Source organism: Colossoma macropomum, unplaced genomic scaffold (assembly GCF_904425465.1).
Source record: "Colossoma macropomum unplaced genomic scaffold, Colossoma_macropomum, whole genome shotgun sequence".
NCBI lineage: Eukaryota > Metazoa > Chordata > Actinopteri > Characiformes > Serrasalmidae > Colossoma > Colossoma macropomum.
The window spans coordinates 18,021,530-18,043,906 of record NW_023494788.1 but is presented as its reverse complement, the minus strand read 5'-3'; the positions used below and the strand labels follow the sequence as shown (position 1 = coordinate 18,043,906).

The 22,377-nt window shown below is 38.7% G+C and overlaps 3 protein-coding genes across 5 annotated transcripts; 1 reads left to right on the top strand and 2 right to left on the bottom strand.

The window, feature by feature from the left end:
• Nucleotides 1–795: 795 nt before the first annotated feature.
• si:ch211-145o7.3 (forkhead box protein N2) lies at nucleotides 796–4,525 on the bottom strand. 2 transcript variants are annotated; one of them, XM_036568703.1, is made up of 5 exons: nucleotides 4,378–4,525; nucleotides 2,916–3,525; nucleotides 2,678–2,799; nucleotides 2,501–2,556; nucleotides 796–1,911 (listed from the first exon to the last, which is right to left on the bottom strand). In XM_036568703.1, the coding sequence occupies exons 2-5, from the start codon at nucleotides 3,477–3,479 to the stop codon at nucleotides 1,607–1,609; spliced, it is 1,047 nt and encodes a 348-aa protein (XP_036424596.1). In that variant the 5' UTR covers nucleotides 3,480–3,525; nucleotides 4,378–4,525; the 3' UTR covers nucleotides 796–1,606. The 2 variants fall into 2 exon arrangements, with proteins under 2 accessions (XP_036424596.1, XP_036424597.1); XM_036568704.1 differs by having other exon boundaries at nucleotides 4,383–4,525.
• A 1,005-nt stretch (nucleotides 4,526–5,530) lies between these two features.
• Nucleotides 5,531–11,429, bottom strand: yif1a (Yip1 interacting factor homolog A (S. cerevisiae)). The gene is made up of 9 exons (XM_036568700.1): nucleotides 11,389–11,429; nucleotides 10,988–11,027; nucleotides 10,452–10,696; nucleotides 10,216–10,320; nucleotides 9,795–9,873; nucleotides 8,326–8,383; nucleotides 8,056–8,211; nucleotides 7,826–7,919; nucleotides 5,531–6,331 (listed from the first exon to the last, which is right to left on the bottom strand). The coding sequence occupies exons 2-9, from the start codon at nucleotides 11,016–11,018 to the stop codon at nucleotides 6,173–6,175; spliced, it is 927 nt and encodes a 308-aa protein (XP_036424593.1). The 5' UTR covers nucleotides 11,019–11,027; nucleotides 11,389–11,429; the 3' UTR covers nucleotides 5,531–6,172.
• Nucleotides 11,430–17,124: 5,695 nt separating this feature from the next.
• fosl1a (FOS like 1, AP-1 transcription factor subunit a) lies at nucleotides 17,125–21,927 on the top strand. Of its 2 annotated transcripts, none has more exons than XM_036568698.1 (4): nucleotides 17,125–17,466; nucleotides 17,990–18,250; nucleotides 19,895–20,002; nucleotides 20,108–21,927. In XM_036568698.1, the coding sequence occupies exons 1-4, from the start codon at nucleotides 17,344–17,346 to the stop codon at nucleotides 20,690–20,692; spliced, it is 1,077 nt and encodes a 358-aa protein (XP_036424591.1). In that variant the 5' UTR covers nucleotides 17,125–17,343; the 3' UTR covers nucleotides 20,693–21,927. The 2 variants fall into 2 exon arrangements, with proteins under 2 accessions (XP_036424591.1, XP_036424592.1); XM_036568699.1 differs by having other exon boundaries at nucleotides 17,126–17,466; nucleotides 17,993–18,250.
• The last annotated feature ends 450 nt before the right edge of the window (nucleotides 21,928–22,377 follow it).

Sequence of the window (22,377 nt, the reverse complement as noted above, 5' to 3'; positions counted from 1 at the left end):
GTGGATGTAATTAAGCGTCAGTGTACAGGCTGTATTTTTTTTCTACCCGTAAATAACTTCTGCCAGACCCGTAGGGAGTGTCTACTGAACATGCCAGAGTGAGTCATTCATGGAGCAAATGACTGGTTATGCCCCAAAACACACACACACAGAGTTATTCGAATCTAGATCGGAGACCCAGCACGTTCAGCATACTTTCAGTTCAAATATGGCTTTGAATTGGGAGCAAGGGTAGTCATCACTTCATAAGTTTATTGCCAAGTGCATTACACATAAACACAAAGTGGGGGCATTTTGATTCAAACTGCTCAACACATTTCTAAACAGTTTATACAAATGAACAGAAGGAATTGTGGTGCACTGTGTTTAAAAGAAACCATGTTAATAATCAACAAAGAACAAAAGTTACACATTACACTTCCTATGCACATCGTAAACAAGATGTGAATCCAATGGCAGTTTGTTTCAAATACAGAGTATCATAATAAACCATTATGTGCATCACATATACCAAAATAAAGAATCAAGAATTAAGAACTCATGTTTTTCTAACCTGTATTGATGAGCCAGGTCTTGGAAGTGCACTCTGACAATTAACAGTGCTGTTTGTTTTAAAGGGAGTTACATAATTCAAAATTTTAATGGTAACTATGCATCAGTCTGTTTAATAAAAACACTATAAGGAGAGTACAAGGCTATGGTTTACTACAGTTGTTCCTTGAATGTTAAATATGACAAAATATATAATGTTGCTTTACTCTTGCACATTTTATTGCGCAAAAACACAATGAATTAAAGCACAGTACTGTATATAAAACCTTCCCTGCATCAATCTCGCTGTTCCCAAAGCAATTTTGGTCTCCCATTTATTTTCCATTCACGCAGGTTTGCATGCTGCCTATAAAAACTGTATGGCCAAATCCATAAATTTCTTTTTCTCATTCCATTATTGTTCAGTTACAGCTGCGAATGCAGTGCATACAACACTATTGTAGCATGTACACCACCTGTCAAAAGTTTGGACACACCTAACTGAATATGTATTTTTTATAATTATAATCTAAAGACTTCTGCTTAATGCTTTCTAAGACCCATCTAAATAATGAAGTTGACGCCTCTGTACAAAATTATTTCCAAAACAAAAATTTTTAATTTAAAGTTAAAAGTTAATTTAAAACACATATTTTTTAAAAACACCCCCCGCAGATGTTTTTCGGCAACAACAAGGTCTCAGTATGTATGTATCTTCCTAGAAGAGCATCTCAAGAGGGTCCTAATGAAGCTGCTTGAGAAAATGCTAAATGTATGTAAAACTGCATCAAGGCAAATGAGGGCTAATTTCTAAAAGAATTTATAAACCCCAGCGAGACTATTTCTTTTGGTCCCGACATATATAAGTTTTGATGTCTTCACAATTACGTAAAGACGTGGTAAATAGTAAAAATAAGAAAAAACGGGTAGCCGTGTCCAGACTTTTGACTGGTAGTGTAAAATTTCAGGCAGTTTCTTTCGAAAAATATAAAGTAAATAAAGCAGTGGAAATTATAAGATGAAAGTGGCTATTATCTTTCCATCAAGATGTTTGTACTTAGCTGAACGCATAGGATCAGTGGCTTCCTCCTGCTAAGTCAAGCAGTGATCCTGCAGCCTCTTGGGCCTCTGCATCAAGTTGTAGGATCTCAACAGTTTCCAGGTCCAGTTCGGTATCCCCTGGTAGAACCAGGTATTGGTATTGCTGATACTGATAATAGTGGAACTCGATGTAGCCGCTGTCAGAGAGGGGGTCTTTCTCTGACTCCTCACAAGCCTCTTCTGAGAGTTCTACAGACTCTATGGCAACCAGCTCCTCATGGTCAGGGATCAAAGAGCATGGCGGGTTTGAGGACAGAGGTGGGTTATTTGAATCCAAATCTGTAATACGGAACAGAGCAGAAGATGAATATGGGGGCAACACCAAAACTGCAACTCATGCTCTGATTTTTACACATTTCCCTGTTTGCATTACTACTCTCTTATCATTTTCACTTTTTTCTCTGTTGACATCAGGCTTGAATAAAGGCAAATGACCATGAAAAAGACTTTCCGAAGCATGAGTCACAATACAGCTAGTTGTTTCTATAGAGTAATAGTTGGATGAAAGAGGAATCCAAACACAGCTCAGGCTTGAAAATCACTTTACATACTGGTGCACTGAAAAAGACAGATAAAAAAAGGCCAGCCATCATGTCGTGGCTATAGGTTGCCACGGTAATGCCAGGTTGTTGTCAGGACAACAGCACACACGCCAGCTTTGCAAGAAGTGAAAAAGAGGAGCCGAAGCACAAGATAAGGAAAAAAGGAAAAACTACATTTTAACCTTTAGCTATTTGTGCAAATTTGCTTTACTAACCCCAAATGTAATTTCATTTTAAGAGAAGCCATTTTAATAATTTAAATAAATGTTTTAATTAATTTTACAGATTTGTTTTATTCCAAATTGAATCTCCTCAAAATGCTTAACCTGAAATCTCTGCAGTGTCACCTACAGCAGTCTGTCCATACGCAGCTGCCTCCAACCTGTCCCAAAGATAAACAGTCATGAGACTAGATTAGTTTAAAAAAAAAGCAGTATTTCTTTCCTACACTGACATGTAATGTTTATTGCTTTCAAAAAGGTAATACAAAACGCAATACTCACAATGTGCGATTGTTCAGCAAACTGCTGCTGTTGCTGTGGCAATAATGAGTTTTCTTAAGCACCTCCAAAAGAGCAGGCCGATATTCTGGGCAAACACACCACAGTGAGCCTTTTCCAACAGACTATGATAAAAAAAACAAAAAAAACACAAGATTTACAGTTAACAGTGTTTTAAGAGAACCTCAACGTGAGCACAACAGCAAATTTTTGTGAAGTAAATCTGAAGACTGAGACACACTTGACTCTTGTCCCGGTGTATCCTCCGAAAGCTCTTGCTCAAGGACAGGTTGTGTCGGACCGAGTTTCTCCAGCCACTTGGGGCTGTCTTGTAGTAGGGGAAGTTGTTGACGATCCACTCATAGATGCCTTTCACAGGAAGCCTTTTGTCTGGGGAATCTTCAATCGCCATGAAGATGAGACTGCTGAAAGAATATGGAGGCTTGGTAGGTGAAGAAGGTAGATTTGGGGTGGGCAGGGGGTTCAGTGACTCTAATTGAGGCAGTGTAGGCATCTTAGGCAGCGGTTGCAAGGCCAGTAAGTTCCTCTGATGCAGCCAGTTGAGGCAGGTCAGGTCATCTTGGTCTGACGGAGTTGTGGGACTGAGGCAGTGTGAGTTAAGCCCTCCAGAAGACCTAAGGGGTGACAGGGGGTGAAAGGGAGATGGAGCTGGGGATGAAAGAGTTGAATCAAGGATAGTAGCAGAGGGCTGAGGAAGAGATGGTGATAGAGAAAGGGTTTTAGAGGGGTTTGTCGGGGAATGTATAGGGGAAAGCGATGGCAGTGTGTGTGTGTCGTTCTCCATCTCTCTCCAATCTCTGGGGCACAGGAACACACATTCAGCTGCTGGCCTGTTGGGGCATAAAGAGAACTGATCAGAGATCCACTGTGGCCTAAAACTAGCATGTAATATGTTATTTGTCATTTATTCAGATGTTGTATTCAGCTTCCTAGCAGTAATGTAGGCTTTCTGGCCTTCTTCTGCATTAGCTAGCTGGTGGGGGAAAAATAATAATTACAACAGTCCACCTTCATGTATCCGTGCCAAAGTGCTGGTAGTTCCGCCCACCTTCTAGATACATCATCTGAAGGGGATTGTCCAAGTCTTTAAACCAGGAAATCTCACTCTTTAGACTATTTCAGTACCATCGTATTGAGGCGAGTAGGCATGTTTACAACAGATGTAGCAGTGTTTACATTTTTCATTTTAGCTAAAGTCCCCCTTTAACTAAACATACATTAAAAATTAAAAATTTAACTAACTTAAGATATCTGTAATTCTATTATCTTAATATCAAAGTAAGTTAAACCCACAGTAAAGTAAATTTGGACGTGTTTACCAATACCAAGGCTAAATTTTTGATCCGTGACTGACTGCTAGCAATCAGCAAGCTAGTAAATTATTGAACAAGCTAGTCAAGCAAAAAAATCTCACAGACACAGTCTGAGGAGAAATGGAGGGAGAGAGTGTGAGCTACCTAAATATCATAGATATTAACAATTATAAAAAGGGAAAGGTGGAATATTACGCGCCTCTACAGACTAATGCTACTCTGTCTAAGGCTAGTTAGAAAAGTGAAGCCGCATGGTACATGCACCTGAGAAAATGGCGCTAGAATATTAAGTTACATTTACAACAATTAGCCCTGCAGTCCCGAGCCTTTCATGTGAGGAATAAACAGCGCTGTACATGAGAAACTTACCTCACCTGCTAACTTTGAGCCTGCAATGAAGACACGACCACTTTGCGTCCTAACGGATAAGATTAAGCAGCAAAAACAGGAGTTTTGTTAAAATTAGAGCAAAAGAAGTGCCACTCATCGAATTACGCTCTCTCTCTCCGTCCTGTCCTTTCTCACGTTTCCTTGGAAACCAAAAAGACGCTTTGCAGCCGGCGCGCCTCAAGTGAGACCCTTTCTTAAAGAGACCAGCACCCATTTTACTTCAAATGGACTTTTAAAAAAGCAAAACACCTGTTTTTCAGCAACGCCTACATGCATTGACGTTTTTACAAAACAAAGACAAGATATTTTAACAACTCTAACATGGTGTTGAATGTGGATCGATCAGAGATGTATTTCACAAAGCAGGATTTTTCTGTAAAGATAATGTAAACATAAGTGAGGACTGCTCAAAACTAACAGACCTAAACTCCTCTCCTATCAGTCAGGGTTAACTTTTAGCTTAAAGGAGAATTCCACCGACTTTTCCATATTTCAGTAGGCCTCGTTGAGCACCTTGTTGAGAAACGCTTATGTGTGTTTTGAAGAAAAATGTACCATTCTGAAGAAAAGTACTAACTCAAGATTTCTTTAAACATTAATACAAAGACAGCTATTTCTTTTGTTATTCAAACAACCAGAGAAGATACATGTGCCTTCTGAGTTTATGTGTAATGCTAATAACGCCTCTTCTGGTAGTTTAATTTCCATGATTTTTTCTAGAATGGGTCATTTTTCTTTAAAACACTCAGCATGACTTTGTTTACATTTCAATGCTTAAAGTTATCTGTTTAACAACTTAAAATCCCAGTACTATTACATAATAAGGCTAATTATTCAGTAACTACAGTGACTTCAGTGCAAACTGGTTATTCTTGTGTTATAGAAGTGTGTAATACAACTTTGGGCCTGCGGGTGGGCCCTGGTCATGCAATTCTTGCTTTGCGGAATGTCCCCCAGTTCAGAGGTCAGGATTAAGATGGTACGGTCAAACAGCATATGAAAATGCTACAGAGTGGTCTTGATGCTGCATATGATTATTTTTCTTGAAGCCACCAAAATCTGTAGCACGCTGAGAACATATTAAAAATAGTAACACAAATACAGCATACTAATACAAAAACAAGACTGCAAATTAAAATTCTGACCATTTATTTTACTATAAGAAAAGTACTGTTGTTCATGCACAGATAAATAGAAAAGAGGGACACAGGTTCAGCAATCAATGTGTTTAACACTATAACCATATACCACACAAAGTCACACTGGGCATAAAGCACAAAGTTCCAGGGTGAAAATGTAAAATTACAGATTTTCTTGCATTACACATTTTTGTCTTTGGGGAAGTTTAAGCTAGACATTGTGTTGCCTTTAGGAGGGGCTCCAAATCGTCGCAACTTTTCGTCAGAAAGTTTTGTACTACTTCTTCCCTGTGACTTAGAAGGCAGTGGCAGAAAAAGGATTCAATAACACTAAAGCAAAAAGGGAAAAAACAAAAAGGGAAAAAAAACTCAAATCTGAATCTTTGGTTGAAAGATGGGTATGTACAGTCATTCTTTCAGAAGAGGTGTTGGATCATAATCAACCACTCTGCATGAAAGTGAGAGAATGAATTCAATGGTAAGTCCTCAAAGTTGGGCACAATGTAATGATCGCTGTTGGCAGGCCACATTTTGTTTTGTATTGGCAAAAATTAGGGAGTGATCCTATTTACGCCCAACGCTGCTTTCTGCATCGTTTTAAAGTTCTTTTCTTTCAGGTCAGTCTTTGCTCCTGGTCATCTGACCAAATGAGCAGTCAGCCAGTAAATGATGATTGGTTGAAAGGCAGCAGAGGCTACAGTAATGTACAAGCGGAAGCGGGGCTTAGCACTTGCTCCAGCACCCATGGAATCAGCAGATAGTGAAGAAAGGATCTTCATTTTGAGAGAACGGACCTGGAAACAGAGAAACATCAGAGAATTTTAATTTGTGTGTGATCACTAACATTCCTTTAGATTTCTACATCAATAATAAGGGTGGGCAATAGGGCAAAAATATAATAATACTTCAAGACATTTTCTCGATCACAATATTTTTATTTTTTAGGTTCGATTCGTTAGAACAGATGAAAAAGTCCCAAGTGTGCTACATACTATCAACACGAGACATGATTTATGATAACAATAAACATCGTCATATTTTCCTCTCCTAAACATGAACAGAAATATACATTTTATTAAACTGTTACTGAGAAGTTTTTAAATATGATGTAAAGTTGGAACATTCTCTTCAAAAATACCACTGACGTTTACAGACTTGAATGTTTATAGTTAAGATATTTAAACATCTCATTTATCATTATTGCCATTTTATTATTTTTGATGTTTGTGTAGTTTTTATGTACTAAAAACAGTTAACCAACCTCTTTTTATCCCTTAAAATTAAACAGGCTGTTTTAGGTACAGTGACTTTAAGACCGATACATGTAAATAAGCTTTGTTCTGATTGACTTTCCTGTATTGTTCATTCAAAAATCAGTCCAGGCTGAAACACTCCTTATAACTTCTATTTGAATGGGCAGAGCCTAAGTACTTCTAGACTGAATAAAAGCTGAGAGATTCCTCTTGGTTAATAGCAGTGAGGAGACTTCCGGTGAGAGCTGTGGTGGAGCTGTTTCGTTAAGACAACCTTGTGCCCCATGCCGAACTGCTGAGAGGTGGAAACTTTAGAGCACTTTATTTTAAACTGTTACTGTTCTCGAGAAGTGTGGAACATCTGCATTTTATGGGATTTTTAATGAAATGATGACAAAGGACAAACATGATTTCTTCTGGTTAGTAATCTGTATAGTGAAGTCAAAACTCTTAAAATCGAGACGCAGGATGACTATCAATCAACTTTTTGTTACAAGCAAGAACGTTTTTAAAAAATAAAAACAGAACTGAAAAGACTGAAGATGATGAACACCTTGTTTAAGGATTCCGACTTGTGGGACTCTTAATTTATAGAATGTATTTAAAAATGATAATGTACTATTGTGATTTTCTATATGTTCTTTTTTGCTTCTTGTATCGTGATGAAAACTCAAAGTTTATAAAAAAAAAGTAACTGTGTTTGTTTTCATGACATCATAAAAACAGTTAATTCAAAATGGGATGTTTTTGCAGCTTTAGTTTCCCTGTATGGACTGTAGGTACCAGGGAGTGAACAGTACATTTTGAAACGTACCAAAAAGTACCAAATCATTCATACTCCAAAACAAAGGGCCAAACAGGCTACAAAAAAAAGATATTATTTTATTATATTAGCCAGGCATAGTGCCCATAGTTTTTTTGACTTACACAGCCAAGTTCATACTTACTACAGTAGTCACTGCATTAAGGGCACGATCTGGAGATCTCAATTTTTAAGCAGACAGTAATGTGAAACTAGCAGGCTCCTGTACTCACAATGAAAAACATGAGGGCACAAGAGGACCAGGCAAGAGCAACATAGTAGCCATCACTGCCAAAGAGTAGCCCACATAGCACAGTGAAGATCATCCTGAGGAAAAAAAAAGACATTTGTGATGTGTATATGCAGAGTAATGGAAAATGCCATGAGTAAAATGACAAGTTAACTGATTTTTCAGATTCAACTGGGGAAAAAAAAAAACAAAAAAAAAAACAAAAAAACATACCCAACATATTTGTATCCGCTGTAGGCAACAAGGTCAAAGGTTGAGAGATCTGTGTGCACTGTGAGCAAGTAGAGACTCAGCAACATTACAAGAACCTCAATGACAACCCAAACCAGAGCTGTGCTCGCACACAAACCCAGGACCTCTGGACTGAACCTATGAATGTAGAAACAGAGCAGACAGAAAACTGCAGTATTAGAAATTTCACGTTTTGGTGCATGCCTATTCAAGTTATTTCTGTGTCTGAGTCGCTGATGCACAACCACTTACCGTTTCTGTATTCCTAAAGCCATTCCTGCGAGCAGAATATAGGTGATGAAAGCCATTGCTGCAAGAAAAACAACAGTAAACCTATTGTATTGGTCTATTGTCTACTGTCTTACTGGTCTATTGTACAACACATCATCATTCCGCAGGAAGCGGCATCAAGTCCATATTAGGAGCTCTGGGTCTACAATGTTTTGCTCCTTAAAAAAAATTAATGGTGTTTTTGGAAATCACTGCTCTTGCTCCCTGTAATAAACAAAAATGTTCCAAAGTGGATATATTTTGCCCAAAGTACATAATTCTTTCATTTATCATTCGGGTCTTTTGAATTAGAGGTCACTGAAATAATAATAATAATAATAATAATAATAATAATAATAATACTAACAACACATTCAAGCTAATGCTGCTATGCACTGAACCGATAGCTGGCCAGTAAGCTTTGTATGAAGCCTTGTAGTTAAGTTGATTTGATAGTCGTAGCCTACAGTCTGAGTACCTGGTGCTGATATATAGTAGCGCTGAAGTTTAATAATAAACCTGTTTTCATGCTCCATTATATCAATGCAGTCAATAGGCCAATAGATCTATATACAATGACATTATATTTCATTGTTCTCATGTCAGTCTTAATACAGAACAAAAGAATATAAAACGAGGACTGGACAACCGAAATGTACAGAGAATCTACTGCGTCAAAAAACTGAAAAACATGACAAAATGACATGTCACACTATATACAAACATAGGCTAAAATTTGGGCACCCCAGTCAAACAACATGTTTTGTTGATTTTCTAAGTGACAATAAGCACACATCCTCTACAGAGAACACACTTCTGCACATTTTAACATACAATTACTATTCATCTGCTGAATTTAACATATTGGGAAAAATAAATCAGAAAATGTGGCTTGTGCAAAAGTTATGTACTGTAATGTTTTTTCTAATATGTTAGACCTAAATAAATTCAAATTGCACCCTCAAATTTGCAGAAAAATTGCCATATGTAAATTTGTTCTCTGTAGAGGATGTGTTAACTTACTTTCACCTACAAAATCAACAAAACAGTGTTCAAACTTTTGCATATGACAGTATTACATAGTAATATTCTATAGCTGTATGGTCATACCATGTTAAATTACTACAGCATGACTGCTGGTCACAGATTTTGGAGTCATTACAAGACAGTATGAAGGAATCTTCAAGATTTTGTTGAATTTTTTTTTGATAAACATATTCATTCTGCGTTCAGTCTTTTCTATGACATTTTAATCTGGTCTTTTAGCTCAGCTAGAACGAATAACGGTCCATATGGCATCTTTTGCCTCACTCAGTATCTTGTAATGCAACTCATCCAAAACCTGATACAGCTTATGACAAACCACGTCACTTCAGGTTATGTGATAAGCAAAGAACTTTAACCTATAGCCATTACATCTTCAGAATAAATAACCAGTGGACATTATTTACTGGGGATGTAGAGATCTGGAGCATTGACGTCATGCCGAGGGGTAAGTGGTGTGTCTCTGTGATACCGGACCTCCCAGTCCTGAGATTAAGAGAGACACGTTGTTACGGTACATACCATATCTGACATTTATTAGGTCAATATATGCCCTTTCTAGAGATAAATATTAAACTAAGCAAGGCAAGATAAAGCTTTTTCCACATTAATGCACAACAGATTATGTGAAAACATGTGAGTTAAAGAAAGGCTTGAAATACACGCAACTACTTACATTGATAGCAAAAACACATTAAGATTGTGTCAATGAAAATATCCTATTGTATCTATATTATCTTTGGAATGATATCATTGCCACACTTGAGACTGGGGATAACTCCTTGTCATGATAATTTCCTATTTAGATGTACCAGTTAATTTTGTTACCTGATGCGTGTAAGGGAACATCAGAAGCATCAATTTCTTCATGACATATTTGGTGTCTACTGCAAAGAAATACTTCAGCTTGTTCACCGACATGAATCGACTGATCTGTTGAGCACAGAAATTCACTTCTAGTTGGACCAGTGTTGAAAATTCAAAGAGGAACAAATAAAGAGAGGAAGCACTGACATAATGTGTGATCTGCAAAAGCTACAGAAACCATCATCTGTACAGCTCACCTCTTTGTTCACCATATCCTTGCCTTGGTTGGCAAGTGAGGAGCCATACATCATAGCTGCATTAGCCATTGGATCGGTAAAGAGGGTGTTCACTCCACCAGCTCCTTGGCCTCCTGCTGCTCCACCTCCTATATTATAACCTGATTCGTAGTAGTTCTGGCTGTTCACGGGTGGCACCCCAGAGCTGGTGTCCTCAAAAAGAAGGGGGTCCCCTGAAGGAGGGGCTGCACGGGCTCTGGGTTTTGCTATATGAGGAAACGTACATTTACATAAATGAATAACAAACAGCAATCCCTAATACGTGTTTTAGACGCATTTATTGTTTCAACGATTATCAGAAATAAAAAAAAACAGCTTTGGCTACGTGTGTCGTGTAGTTTTATCTTTCATTAGCGATACTAGCTGATGTAAAACCTCTGACACTGAGATTTATGACCAATTATACGTTAATGCGTATTATGTTTCAACACTATTGCCATTTCACATTCAGAGCAGAGTAGATAGCCAACGTGAGATTGCAAAGTTCCCATACTTACTAGCCCGGTATCCATGGTGTGGAAGGGCCATCGTTTGTTCCTTTAAATATGAAAACAATACGGTTTGTCAAAAAGAAGTCTGCACACTTGTACTAACTAGTGTTACTATGAATTAAATTTGTAGACAGCGTCAAGTTGGGTTTCCGCTCAGTTCTGACTCCGTTCTAACTGATGTTGTTCTAGCTAGCTGGCTAGGCTAGGTACAGAGTTAGCGGACTAGCAACGTAGACTACTAGCTGGCATTTCTGTTTCCAAAGATGACACTTTCTACAAATTACAGTTACATGGTGCATGTAAAATGACCGACAGTGTCAGATTCAACCAATTTCAGGCACGTTACTAAAATAAACGCAACGGTTTAAAGCGTAGCTAGCTAAGTTCGTGAGACAACCTGTACTTACAGCTACGTATACACCCGTAGACCCGCCTCACTTGATTCTCATTGGTTGATAGAAATGTGCCTGCGTGGCAGCGACGCACATCCTCGAAATCTCAATGGTCAAATCGTGACTCGGTGGAACGTTATTCTGAATGCTGATTGGCTGTTACGCAGGCCAGTCAAAAAAGGCGCATGGCGTTTGGAAACGTGCATCTTGTGGCCGCTGATTGAACCAATGTTGATGAAAGGACTGTAACCGTTAGACAGCACAACCTTACCCTCTAATGCTACGTTTCACAATGGTCATGTTTTAATTTAAGATTCGTTCAGAAAACCGTTTAAAAAGCATCCTTTTTCTTGTGATGAAAAAAACATTGTTTATTTGTCAACGCTGTGTAGCTCTCTATGTCCCTGAATAATAATCAACTAATGTGTTATACAGCCCCCCAGATGGCAAGAGTATAGCAGGCCACTGTGGACCGGTTGCTGGCAAAGCTGGTGGCCCAATGGCTTTTCTGGGTGGCTCACTGGTGTTTAAGCAGAGTGTTAGACAAATGCTACTTTTCAGCGCTCATTTTTCACTCATTTCCTTATTTTTCCTCCTTTTCTTTCTTCCGTTATCCTTTGTAAATTAGTTTAATAAATTAATTTAATTTAGCACAGTGTCAGCAACGTTTTCAACAAAATCATTTTACATTAGACCTAGTTGCTGTTTTTTCTTTCAGTAGTTAGACTGTAATCTGGGTGGTCCGAGGGTGGATGGCAGTGGCATACAGTCAGCGGGGTGCCGACCTTATGAAGCCAACGGACCAATATATGATTGCTATCTGGGTCAGCCACAGTCAAAAACCAGCTTTGTAAGTTTGTTTGTTAATATATAGCTCTTAGCCTTCCACGTACACAGTAAACTATGTAAGACAAAGGGCCACAAACATTTTCTGTCAATACAAGGCATTTTCAAAAATGCCTTTTTCTATTATGAAAACCTCACAAATGTACTGTAAACTATCCTAAAATTCATTCTCTGTGCTCTATAGTCAGTTACCTGACAAAGTCATATTTTTATATTTATTAATCAAATAATAAAATTAATCAGTCATCTTTTCCTGGATGTGATGCACACAATCTTATTGACACTTTTTTCCAAATTAGGTGGCTGGAAGTCCCAATGAACTCTTTAGCTTCTTTAACTGAGCAGTTTAGATGAAAATGTATACATTTCTTTGTTTGCTTTTTTTAAACGAGTAATCTGCTGGAAATAAGTGGTCAGTATTTGGTGAATATAACAATGGAGTAAATGTTCCTCTCTCACTCTGAGAGTGCTGCTTTTGTTTTTAGACTGGGGTTTTCATCACTGTTATCAGAAACTGAAACAGTTACAGCTTTCCTCCTTCCATGGAACTGGTTGTGGTCTACCTAAAAATGTCAACATCAGTCCTGTTCGCTGTAACCTAGATAAGACATTCCACCTCCCCAGCACACCTGATCCAACTCCTGATGGGCCTGATATTTACCTGATGAGCTGGGTCAGGTGTGTTGGGGCAGAGAACAGAAGGAGCTGAAACTATGTGGACCAGGGGGTCACCTCTAAAGGGAATGAAGCTGAGAATCATTGAGCTAGAACATGGACTGGATATATCGTTCATCTTTGGCCAATGTCATATATAACACACTATTTTTAATCCATCTGGTGGTCAAAATTTTAGATTTAATTTAAGTTTAATTTAAATCATGTGTATTTAATTTACCCAAAACATCCTGAAGAAGCACACACTATTTCTTAAAACTGATGTTGTGGTACCTACTTCATAGGCTTCCCATGCTGTGCTTCTGCCACATGTTGCACAAGCTAGCATTCCTTGTTTTTGTTGCCTTAGTAACCAAATACTTTACCCACGTGGCAGAAAATAAAAGTAGGATTGGATGAAAGAGAGTCCACGTGACTTTCTGAAAGTGAAAAGCAATTGGTGCGTTGCTTTTAACCCTTTCATGAATAGTGTTCACATCCATGCAGAGCTGATCTGAGGCCATTTTCGAGACCTATTGCCACAACATAACATTAATCATCATCATGAATTCAGTTTATTTCTTCAATCTGAATCCAGTTTCTCTGGCACACCTGTCAAAACTTTACACTCAAACATGCTAATCAGAAAAAAATGGTGTCAGATGAACATGATTAGAAAAAAAGGAAATGGTTTAAAATGTAATTTTAACTTAAAATTTACCTGTCCACATATGTGAATATCATAAAACAACAGACCTAATTGCATAAAATACTATTTGTACACTTCCAGCATATGAGGAACATGTTAATTCATTGAATCGAGTGTGCTAGACGAGGGAAAAACATGTGCATAGTCATAGTCCCTTACATGACTTTAGGAAGCCCTGGCCTAACTGACTGGAATCTGGCAGCATTTGTTCATGAAAGCACCTTTTTATTTTTAATATACGCTACATTCAGTGTCCTACTCTGTCTGTGCGTGTAGAGCTTTTTCTGAACATTTGGGGGGCTCTATGCATCACTCCCACCCACCTGAAGTATATTAATTTTGATCAAAGAAAATAAGAATCTTTGGATTCAATGGGATTTTTTTCTACAAACAAGCTGAGATTTTTAGTTTTTTTCCTCATGGCTCCCCGGTGGCTCAGGTGCACTAAAAGCCTTATGTAGCAAGAAACAGCTCTGTGTTTGTGTGTGTGTGTGTGTGTGTGTGTGTGTCAGTACACAATCTAATACTTAAAAAGTACACAAATCCAGTACTTGAATAAAAGTGGAGATAACCATGGTAAAATAAAACAATAAGCCATTAGAGGCTGTGCTTTACTGGTATTGTTGCCAAGCAACCATGGACTGCTGAATGCAGAGAAGAATGTTCGGTCACTCATTACTATATATTGCGGTCATTTCATGAGCTTTTTAACTTTTATCTGTATGACAATGAGGATATGATAACACAGCTCTGTTTAATGCAAATATCTTTGCTGTCACCAGAATACCACTACAAGTCTTATATAGCACCAATCCAACGGTGCCCCTCTTCTCACACTGGGGTAAATCTCAAGTGGCCCTGCTCCCTACATGGTGCGCTACATAGGAATTTAAATACTGGATAGTGCACCCAAATGGTGCATAATATAGCTAAAAAAATAGTCATTTGGGATTCAGCCACATCCATACCCGACAGTGCATTACTTGGCTGTAGAGGCTAGAATTTATTAACTTTCATAACACACCCAATTATTTAGGCAGTTTGGTGCCGTTTGGGATTCAGCCTGGGTTTGACGCTACTTCTGACTGAAACACAGATGAAACACATACAGGAACAAGTTGTAGTTCTATAATTACAGAATATAGTCTGTCTGTTTCTCTGCATACTTTGTTAGCCCCATTTTACTGTGTTCTCAAGACCCCCATAGCACCACCACAGAGCAGGTATTATTTGGGTGGTGGATCATTCTTAGCACTGCAGTGACACTGATCTGGAGTTGATGTGTTTGTGTATATTGTACTGGTCGGAGTGGATCAGACACAGCAGTGCTGCTGGAGTTTTAAAACACTGCCTCTGAGTGGACATTCAGTATTTGGGGCACTTTTGTATATCATAAAAAATCTAGTTTTTGCATCTTGCAGGAGAAAAAGTAAACCTTAAGTAAACCTTAAGTCTTAAAAAATGGAAAGACTAAAGTACAGATACCTGTAAAGGTTCAGTAATACAGTACATTCGTCACTGTCCACCACTGGAGTGTGTGTTTCTAGTGTAAATCGTCAGTTCTCTGAACTGATCAAATCTAGAGTTTAACAAGAACACGCGATTCCAGGTCAGACCCAGACAGAACCGGAGTATTTCAGTCCTCAGTGGTTAGATAATCTGATATTTTGTTTTGTAAGCGGGGTGTGTTAAATAAAGGGGAGTGCCATAAAACTTAACGTGACGTCAGCGGTGTGTTCCAGCATGAGCGCCGCTGGTAAGGAAGCAGAGTCTGCAGTGGAAACCACATGCCAAGCACCTGAGATAAGTCGAGGCGTGTACCGGCATCTCAGGCTGCTGGAGGGCGTGTCACTGCCCTGCTTTTCTTTTCCTTTTTTTCACGGACGCATCTGCCTCGGTCTGGTCTCAGGCAGGCATTTCACACGAATTACGTCACATTCACCTGTCACCTAATTTCTCACACTCACTTTACGCTGACAAGCAAAACAGAGGAAAACTGACATATGTTTATAGAAAAAAAATCCAGAGTAAAGACCAGAGCAAACTGGCTGCGCCGGAAAAACCTGATTAAACTACAACAGTGTAGATAATCAATAAAAATAGTCTCAGCTTTTCTTTGGAAAAGCCCGCTCACTAACAAAAAGGCTGAAAACGGCTTTATAAAGAGAAATGATGCAAAAAAGCAGTGCAAACACCGTCTTCAGTGAACCCCCAAAACTGCAGTACAAAGCAGTACAACATACACGAAAATAAAAAAAAATGTTGAAATTCTGTATTTCTAGGGCCATCCGTGCACTGGACGGTTGGTATAAGGAGATGCTGAGAATACTCTCTCTGATAAAACTGACCTACACCCTTCATGACAATGTCGAGTGATTTATTACAACATGGCAACCAGTCTTTGTCACGGTGGATCTCTCGTTTTACCTAATTGACAACACTGGAACTGACCTAGTAGTTTGAATGTAGTTAAATCAGCCTGCTGGCGTGTGTGTATGTGTGTGTTTCGTTTTGTTTTGTATCGTGTTTATTCTAAAACTACGGCAGAAAAAAGTATTTCTGTTCATATCCAGAATGGAAGTATATGTAATTGTTGACCCCAATAAAAAAGCACGTGATGTTGTTGATACACAATAATTACCAAATTTAGTATCTATTTCATGTTTAGGGTTTTTTTTAAGAAAGCTAGAAAGAATACATTGTCCTCTCATTTTAGTCAAAGGCCACCACGTTTATCTAGGACCCCACTGATGACTCACAGTTAACGGGAAGCCGTTCTGCAAATGAATGGCAGAAACACGCAGCTGTTGATAATCATATCTCTCTCCTCAGCACAGTCACACAGTACACAAAGAAATCACACCACACAATAAACAAAGCTTGAAACGGCATCATTTAAAAAAAAAACTCGATTTTTCAAATATGTTTATTGCGGTTTGTACTTCATCAAAATCCCTGAACTGTCACAGGTGGTTTTAATCAGCTCGATGATTAACAAAGAATGTGGGAAAGTGGAGGATAATTAATCATTTTCGCGCCATTTCGCTGAATCACGGCCTGTGTGCCACTTTCTGTTTCCCCGCTGTGGTTCCTCCACTTCCCGCCTCACTACATGCAAATCTGCACGGATTTATTCTTGATTTCGCTCTTCTAGCACAGCTGTACACGGACAAACCGGCGCTCACTGAAACGGCTCAGTGATTAAACCTAATATACTGTTGTTCTACTGGGAAAAGGCGGAACACAGACAGACTATAGAAATAAGTTTATATTAGATCGCTTTCAGAGGTAAACCCTCATTAAACAGCTCTAGAAAAAAAACTAAAACGGGATTCCCGGAAAAACTCTAAATATGGTCATATACGTCACCTCACACGTGACCCATCGTCATCCAGCTAGCCGACAACACCACTTCCCGTAAACTGGGAGGGGCGTAAACAACACAATAACCAGTCCAATGACTATAAATGCTGGAACATTCTGACATACTGGTTTGGTCGAGGCACCAGGAAACCAGTACAGATTATACCAGAATATCGTTTGTTTCTATTCAAACGCCGTCAACAGTCTGAACACTGCGATCATTTCCGCACTACCCCCCGCCAGTCTCGGATGGATTCGACCGTTTTCCCGCAACAAGGTGGATATTTAACTTTTGAATCGTCGTGGTAACGTTACTACAAGTGAGAGCGCTCCGAGGAGCAACACGGGTTCTTCTTCAAGTTCTCTTTCGTTGGATTATTGAACAGTAAACGGCATACATGTATCCAAACTACCGCGGTCTTGGTAGAGGGACCGACCAGAACTTCTCCGGTAGCAGTTCTGGATCCAGCTCTGCTAACGTTACTCTCACCACCAGCACCAACACCACTCAGCTCCAAGAGGTGAGTCAGCTAACGAACTTGCTTCTTTGAATGACTCTTCGGGGACAGTAACTTAAAGCTAAACTTAAGTTGTTTCAATTAGAGAAATAGTTTCGATTGGAGAAAGTAGTAATAATGTAGTAGTAACAGCGTAGTAGTAATAATGTAGTAGTCTAGTAATCGAAGCTCAGTGTCAGTATGCTTGTGATGAAGACTGATGAGTCATTACCAGTAAAAAGCTGTAGAAATACAATAAGAAACAGTAGAATTTCTATACTTCTTCCTTCAGTGCTGTCTTACAGTAATACTGTAATACCTATTTAGTACAGTGTTATAAACTATAGTAAATGTCCAAATTTACTGTAAGATTCTTAAAGGCATAATTTCTGTAACTATGTACCTTTTCCATGAGGGATGTGTTAAATTGACAGGTTTTTAATTTGATTCCTCTGTGTATTTTCCTTATAAAATATCCATGATGGTCTTTTATGGCTTTATTAATAACAACACTTACTTTTGTCAATTCACCCACCGCCCACCCCAGCAGAAATATTCAGTGGCAGGATCCAGTCAGTTTGTGCCCAGTCTCAATGCTATTACTTCAAACCAAGACCTGCAGTGGTTGGTCCAGCCTTCACTTCTACCTACACCAGGCCCATCCAGGCCAATTCGTCACCCTTACCACCTGCCACCAAGAATGGGATCCATGAACCCCCACCCAACCCAGCCACACCTACTTAGACCAGGGGTCATCAGATCCATACCAGGCCCTGGAACCTCTACGAGACGAAGAAACGATGAACATGTAAGTATCTCCTAATCTCTGTATAAATAATAGTTAGCCATTAAAGCTGTGGCTGAATGATGTACTCATCTCTTAACGCTCCAAGAAGTCTTTGAAAAGACTTGACTCACATGGCGCGCTCTGTTCCTGAATGACCATGATCTCGTCATGCTCCTCCCCCTGTAAATTCTGAAAAAAAAAGCCTGACGGATGTAGAATCAGGCGATGTGTAATATCCTGTAGTGAGTCTGATGGGTGTGCATGCGACATGGCTCTACAAGCTCACCACTGAGGCTCACCAGGTGTGGAAAAGGAACAGCGTATCCAAATGGCCTTCTGTGGGAAAGTGAGCTGTCTGTGTTTTTTTTCAGCTCCAATTGTTCAGCTGTTTTTATCAACTGCGTGGGCTACATAATTTGTTTATATCAGAGTACAGACTGTTTACACTTCCTAATCATCAGCAGACGACAGCAATATCTTTCCCAGAGAAATCTGATAATGTCTATAACAGATTCCATTTCAATTTTAATTCATGGCAATTTGATTCATTGCCCCAAAGCCTCGATCTCGAATATGATGGTGTGAGACAAGTGAAATAATGAGACAGGAAATCATGTGACTCATTGGGGCAAATCATATGACTCACACCTGAGTCACTGAGGGGTCTGAAGATGATTCATCAAAAATAATAGGCGGGATACTATACATGTTGTATACAATCAGAAGGAAAGAGAGCATGTGAATAAATTATACATGAGCAGATGCTGAAATGAGAGATGTTAGGCTACAAGGATGCTGATGCAAAGTAGTGGCAAGTAGGGGTCATATCCTCTAAAGATGGAAATGACCCCTAGATGGCAGTATTGCTATGATCAGCACATCATCTCAGTGATAACAGTACTGCACGTTTCATACTTTTCGTCAAGGTTAGTTCCCTGTATGACTTTATATAATGATAGAAAGCTGTAAAGGGGTTACTTTTATACTGCATACTGCATATAATATACTGTAAAATTTGGAACCAGTTGTCATTCATAATTGCTGTTATTTTATTCAATTATAGCTTTCAATATAGATTGAAGTACTGTAAGCTTGACACCAGAATGTATTCATCTTATAAGATGAATTATTCAATATTTCAAGTTTTTTGGGAACAACAAGAAGTTATTAAATGATAGTATACTATTATTATCTATGAACAGTCATTTTTAAGAAATTTCCAGGTAAATTATGCCTCAAGATTTGATCACCACTTTTCAAAAATGAGGCATTCTTTATGTTGTTTTAATTGAACTTAATCTCAGTGTTATAGAGCTTTTTGGAATCATATTCAGCTCTGTTTATCATTCTGGACACAAAATGGTTGGTTTCCTAGACAGGGATTAAGCCTAGTTCTGGACTACACAGAATTCTCAATGGAGACTCTCTGTTGAAAGGAAAATGGAGTCCAGGTCTAGGCTCAAGCCCTGTCTGGGAATCAGACACCTCGAGTTTCTGAATTTTTCACAGCTTCCTACACATTATTTGGAACCAATGAAGTTGTAGAGTAGTATCATCATATTAGGACAAATCTGTGTCTTCAAGTGGTTGGTTTTATACTGTTGAAAACAAACTTTTGAACAGTAAAATTTATTTTCTCACAATACTTTTATTTTCTATCTCTAGTTGTCCCCAGAGGAACTCGAACGGCGAAGGATTAGAAGGGAACGAAACAAACTTGCTGCAGCCAAGTGTCGGAATCGCCGCCGCGAACTGACAGACACGCTTCAAAGCGTAAGCTGATTTTTTTTACACATGCACTCATCATGACAGCTTTAACAGCTTTATGTGCTTCTTAACTGATGCAGACCAAAATTCACCACAAAACTTCTTTCACAGGAGACAGACCAGTTAGAAGACGAAAAGTCTCGTCTGCAGAAGGAGATTGCTGATCTGCAGAAGGAGAAAGAGAAGCTGGAACTGGTTCTTGAGGCTCACCGACCCATCTGCAAAGTCCAAGACTCTGATTCAGACTCCGACACAAGCTCTGGTTTTCCTTCACTGGGTGGAATCAAACTTGAACCTGCGGATTCTGAGCTACCCGGACCCTCTGGGGAACACAAGGGCCACGCCAAGCAGGAGAAACCCAAGCCTAAAATAACCATTCCACCTCCACCTTCAACCTGTGCTGCCAGTACCGTCAATCCAGAGTCAGAATCTCTCCACACTCCCATCCTCATCTCTACCCCGTCTCTGACCCCGTTCACAGCCAGCCTGGTCTTCACCTATCCCACTCCCTCGCTTGAAGCAAGCGCCAGTGCATTGTCTCAAACAATCAGCCATTCTTCAGCCGCCACATCTCAGCATGGTACGTCCCATCCCGCCCGAAACCCAGAGCCATGTGGTATCGCCCATCGCCGCAGCAGCAGCAGTGGAGACCAGTCAGATCAATCTCTTAACTCACCAACCATCCTGACCCTTTAATTTACACTTCTCTCAATGGGAAACAAGTGCTTTGAACTTTCACAGGTGTCTTTAATACTAGGTCAGAAGAACACAGGTACATTGTAAGTTTACTGTAGAGAACACTTGTAGCTATGGATGCACAGTGCCTTCATTCTGTCTTCAACTGGCATTACTGATGGTTATTCTTATGTAATATGAGATGAACAATGCAGAATTATAGAAAGAAATAATAATAGAGAAATAAAGTTTACAGAATATACACTTACATATACTTAATAGTTTATATATTATTGTATATAGTTTTAATATCTATATTACTAAAGGTGTAACTACAAACTATGGTTCTATACTATGAAAATTATTTAATAGTATAATTTTCTTTCTCATAGAGATGTGCATTATTGATAAATGTTTGCATGACAACTAGACATATAGAAATATGGATGGTTGGACAGATATATAACGTTGCATTATAACCATGTATCTAGGACTTTCTGACTCATGTAGGCCTATCACTGTGTTTGGATGCACATTATTACTGTTATTTATGCATTTTATACCTTTCTTTATGCAATCCAAAGCTATGAATATATTAGTGATATTTTTATAGAGTACAGTGTATTAAGCTACATCTTGATGGAGGTTACAGCATGTTCTGTGCCTTCTACATTATGCCTACAAATAAACATTGAGGGCCAGAAACATGCATTTCAATAACAGTTACACTGGTTACAATGTTCTATTTACAGATTATGAACAGAGACTTAGACAAACATGCACTTAAATATTTTTATTAGATGCTAGCTATGTGTGTTCCTTTTCTATAAAACTTTATCCTGTTGACTATCTAGTTGTAGTTAATATGCTGAAATCTATAATGTGAGCATTATTACAATATATTTGATGCACTACTAGGGATGGACCATAGAATTTTAACAGATTTGTATTTATTTTTGAGAGCAAACTATATTTTTGACATCTTTGAAAACCGAAGAAAAGTGTTGCACGCTGTACGACATTTAAGGGAGTAATAATAAACAATGGTTTAAGTTGTTTGTTTTTTTGGGGGGTACTGGTTGAAAAAACTCTAAAGTTTGTTCATTTCAATCAATCAGTCATTTCATTTTGTGCCTTAAAACAATACTCTGTGTGATACTGTTTGTAACTGCTGAGTGTATTTCATTTGATATGCAGACTTCTCTGGTTGCACTAATAAAAAAGGGAAAAAAGAAAGAAAAATGTTGCTGTTGATTGAAAACAGAAGCAGAGTACTGTTACCAAGCCACATTGGAGCACACTGGGGGGATGGGAAGGGGGAAAGGAGGAGTCAACCCTGTTTCCTTTTAGGATGTCCTGGCTGAAAGAAAAGAGAAATTCCCTGACTCATACTCGAGGTAGACCTAAAGCGAGTCATTAGAAAGTGTTCTGACCACATCCTCAACTATACACTAAATAGTAATAAAATAAAAGTACACACACAATGAATTCAGCATGGTAAGGATTACTAAATGTTAGTTAGTAAAGACTTTTGTTTGTTAGAGGGCTGCTGTGAGAGCTGTGTTCTACCTAGGGGTGAGCAATATAATATTTTATTGTGTTATGATAAATTATGTCACAATATCATCACTGTCCAAAGAAAAGCAAGTATTTTTGCTACATCATTTGAACACAACAGCTGCTCTTTACATTGTGTGAAAATGTCA

Excerpts from the sequence above, each read along its gene's own strand:
- si:ch211-145o7.3 (XM_036568703.1), bottom strand. The coding sequence starts at position 3,479 with ATGGAGAACGACACACACACACTGCCATCGCTTTCCCCTATACATTCC. Across the intron at positions 2,800-2,915 it reads TACACCGGGACAAGAGTCAA|TCTGTTGGAAAAGGCTCACT; the intron begins GTGTGTCTCAGT and ends TTTTTATCATAG. Across the intron at positions 1,912-2,500 it reads TGACACTGCAGAGATTTCAG|ATTTGGATTCAAATAACCCA; the intron begins GTTAAGCATTTT and ends TCCGTATTACAG.
- yif1a (XM_036568700.1), bottom strand. The coding sequence starts at position 11,018 with ATGGCCCTTCCACACCATGGATACCGGGCTA. Across the intron at positions 8,212-8,325 it reads GCTTTAGGAATACAGAAACG|GTTCAGTCCAGAGGTCCTGG; the intron begins GTAAGTGGTTGT and ends CTACATTCATAG. Across the intron at positions 7,920-8,055 it reads AGCGGATACAAATATGTTGG|GATGATCTTCACTGTGCTAT; the intron begins GTATGTTTTTTT and ends TTTTTTCCTCAG.
- fosl1a (XM_036568698.1), top strand. The coding sequence starts at position 17,344 with ATGTATCCAAACTACCGCGGTCTTGGTAGAGGGACCGACCAGAACTTC. Across the intron at positions 17,467-17,989 it reads ACACCACTCAGCTCCAAGAG|CAGAAATATTCAGTGGCAGG; the intron begins GTGAGTCAGCTA and ends CGCCCACCCCAG. Across the intron at positions 20,003-20,107 it reads TGACAGACACGCTTCAAAGC|GAGACAGACCAGTTAGAAGA; the intron begins GTAAGCTGATTT and ends CTTCTTTCACAG.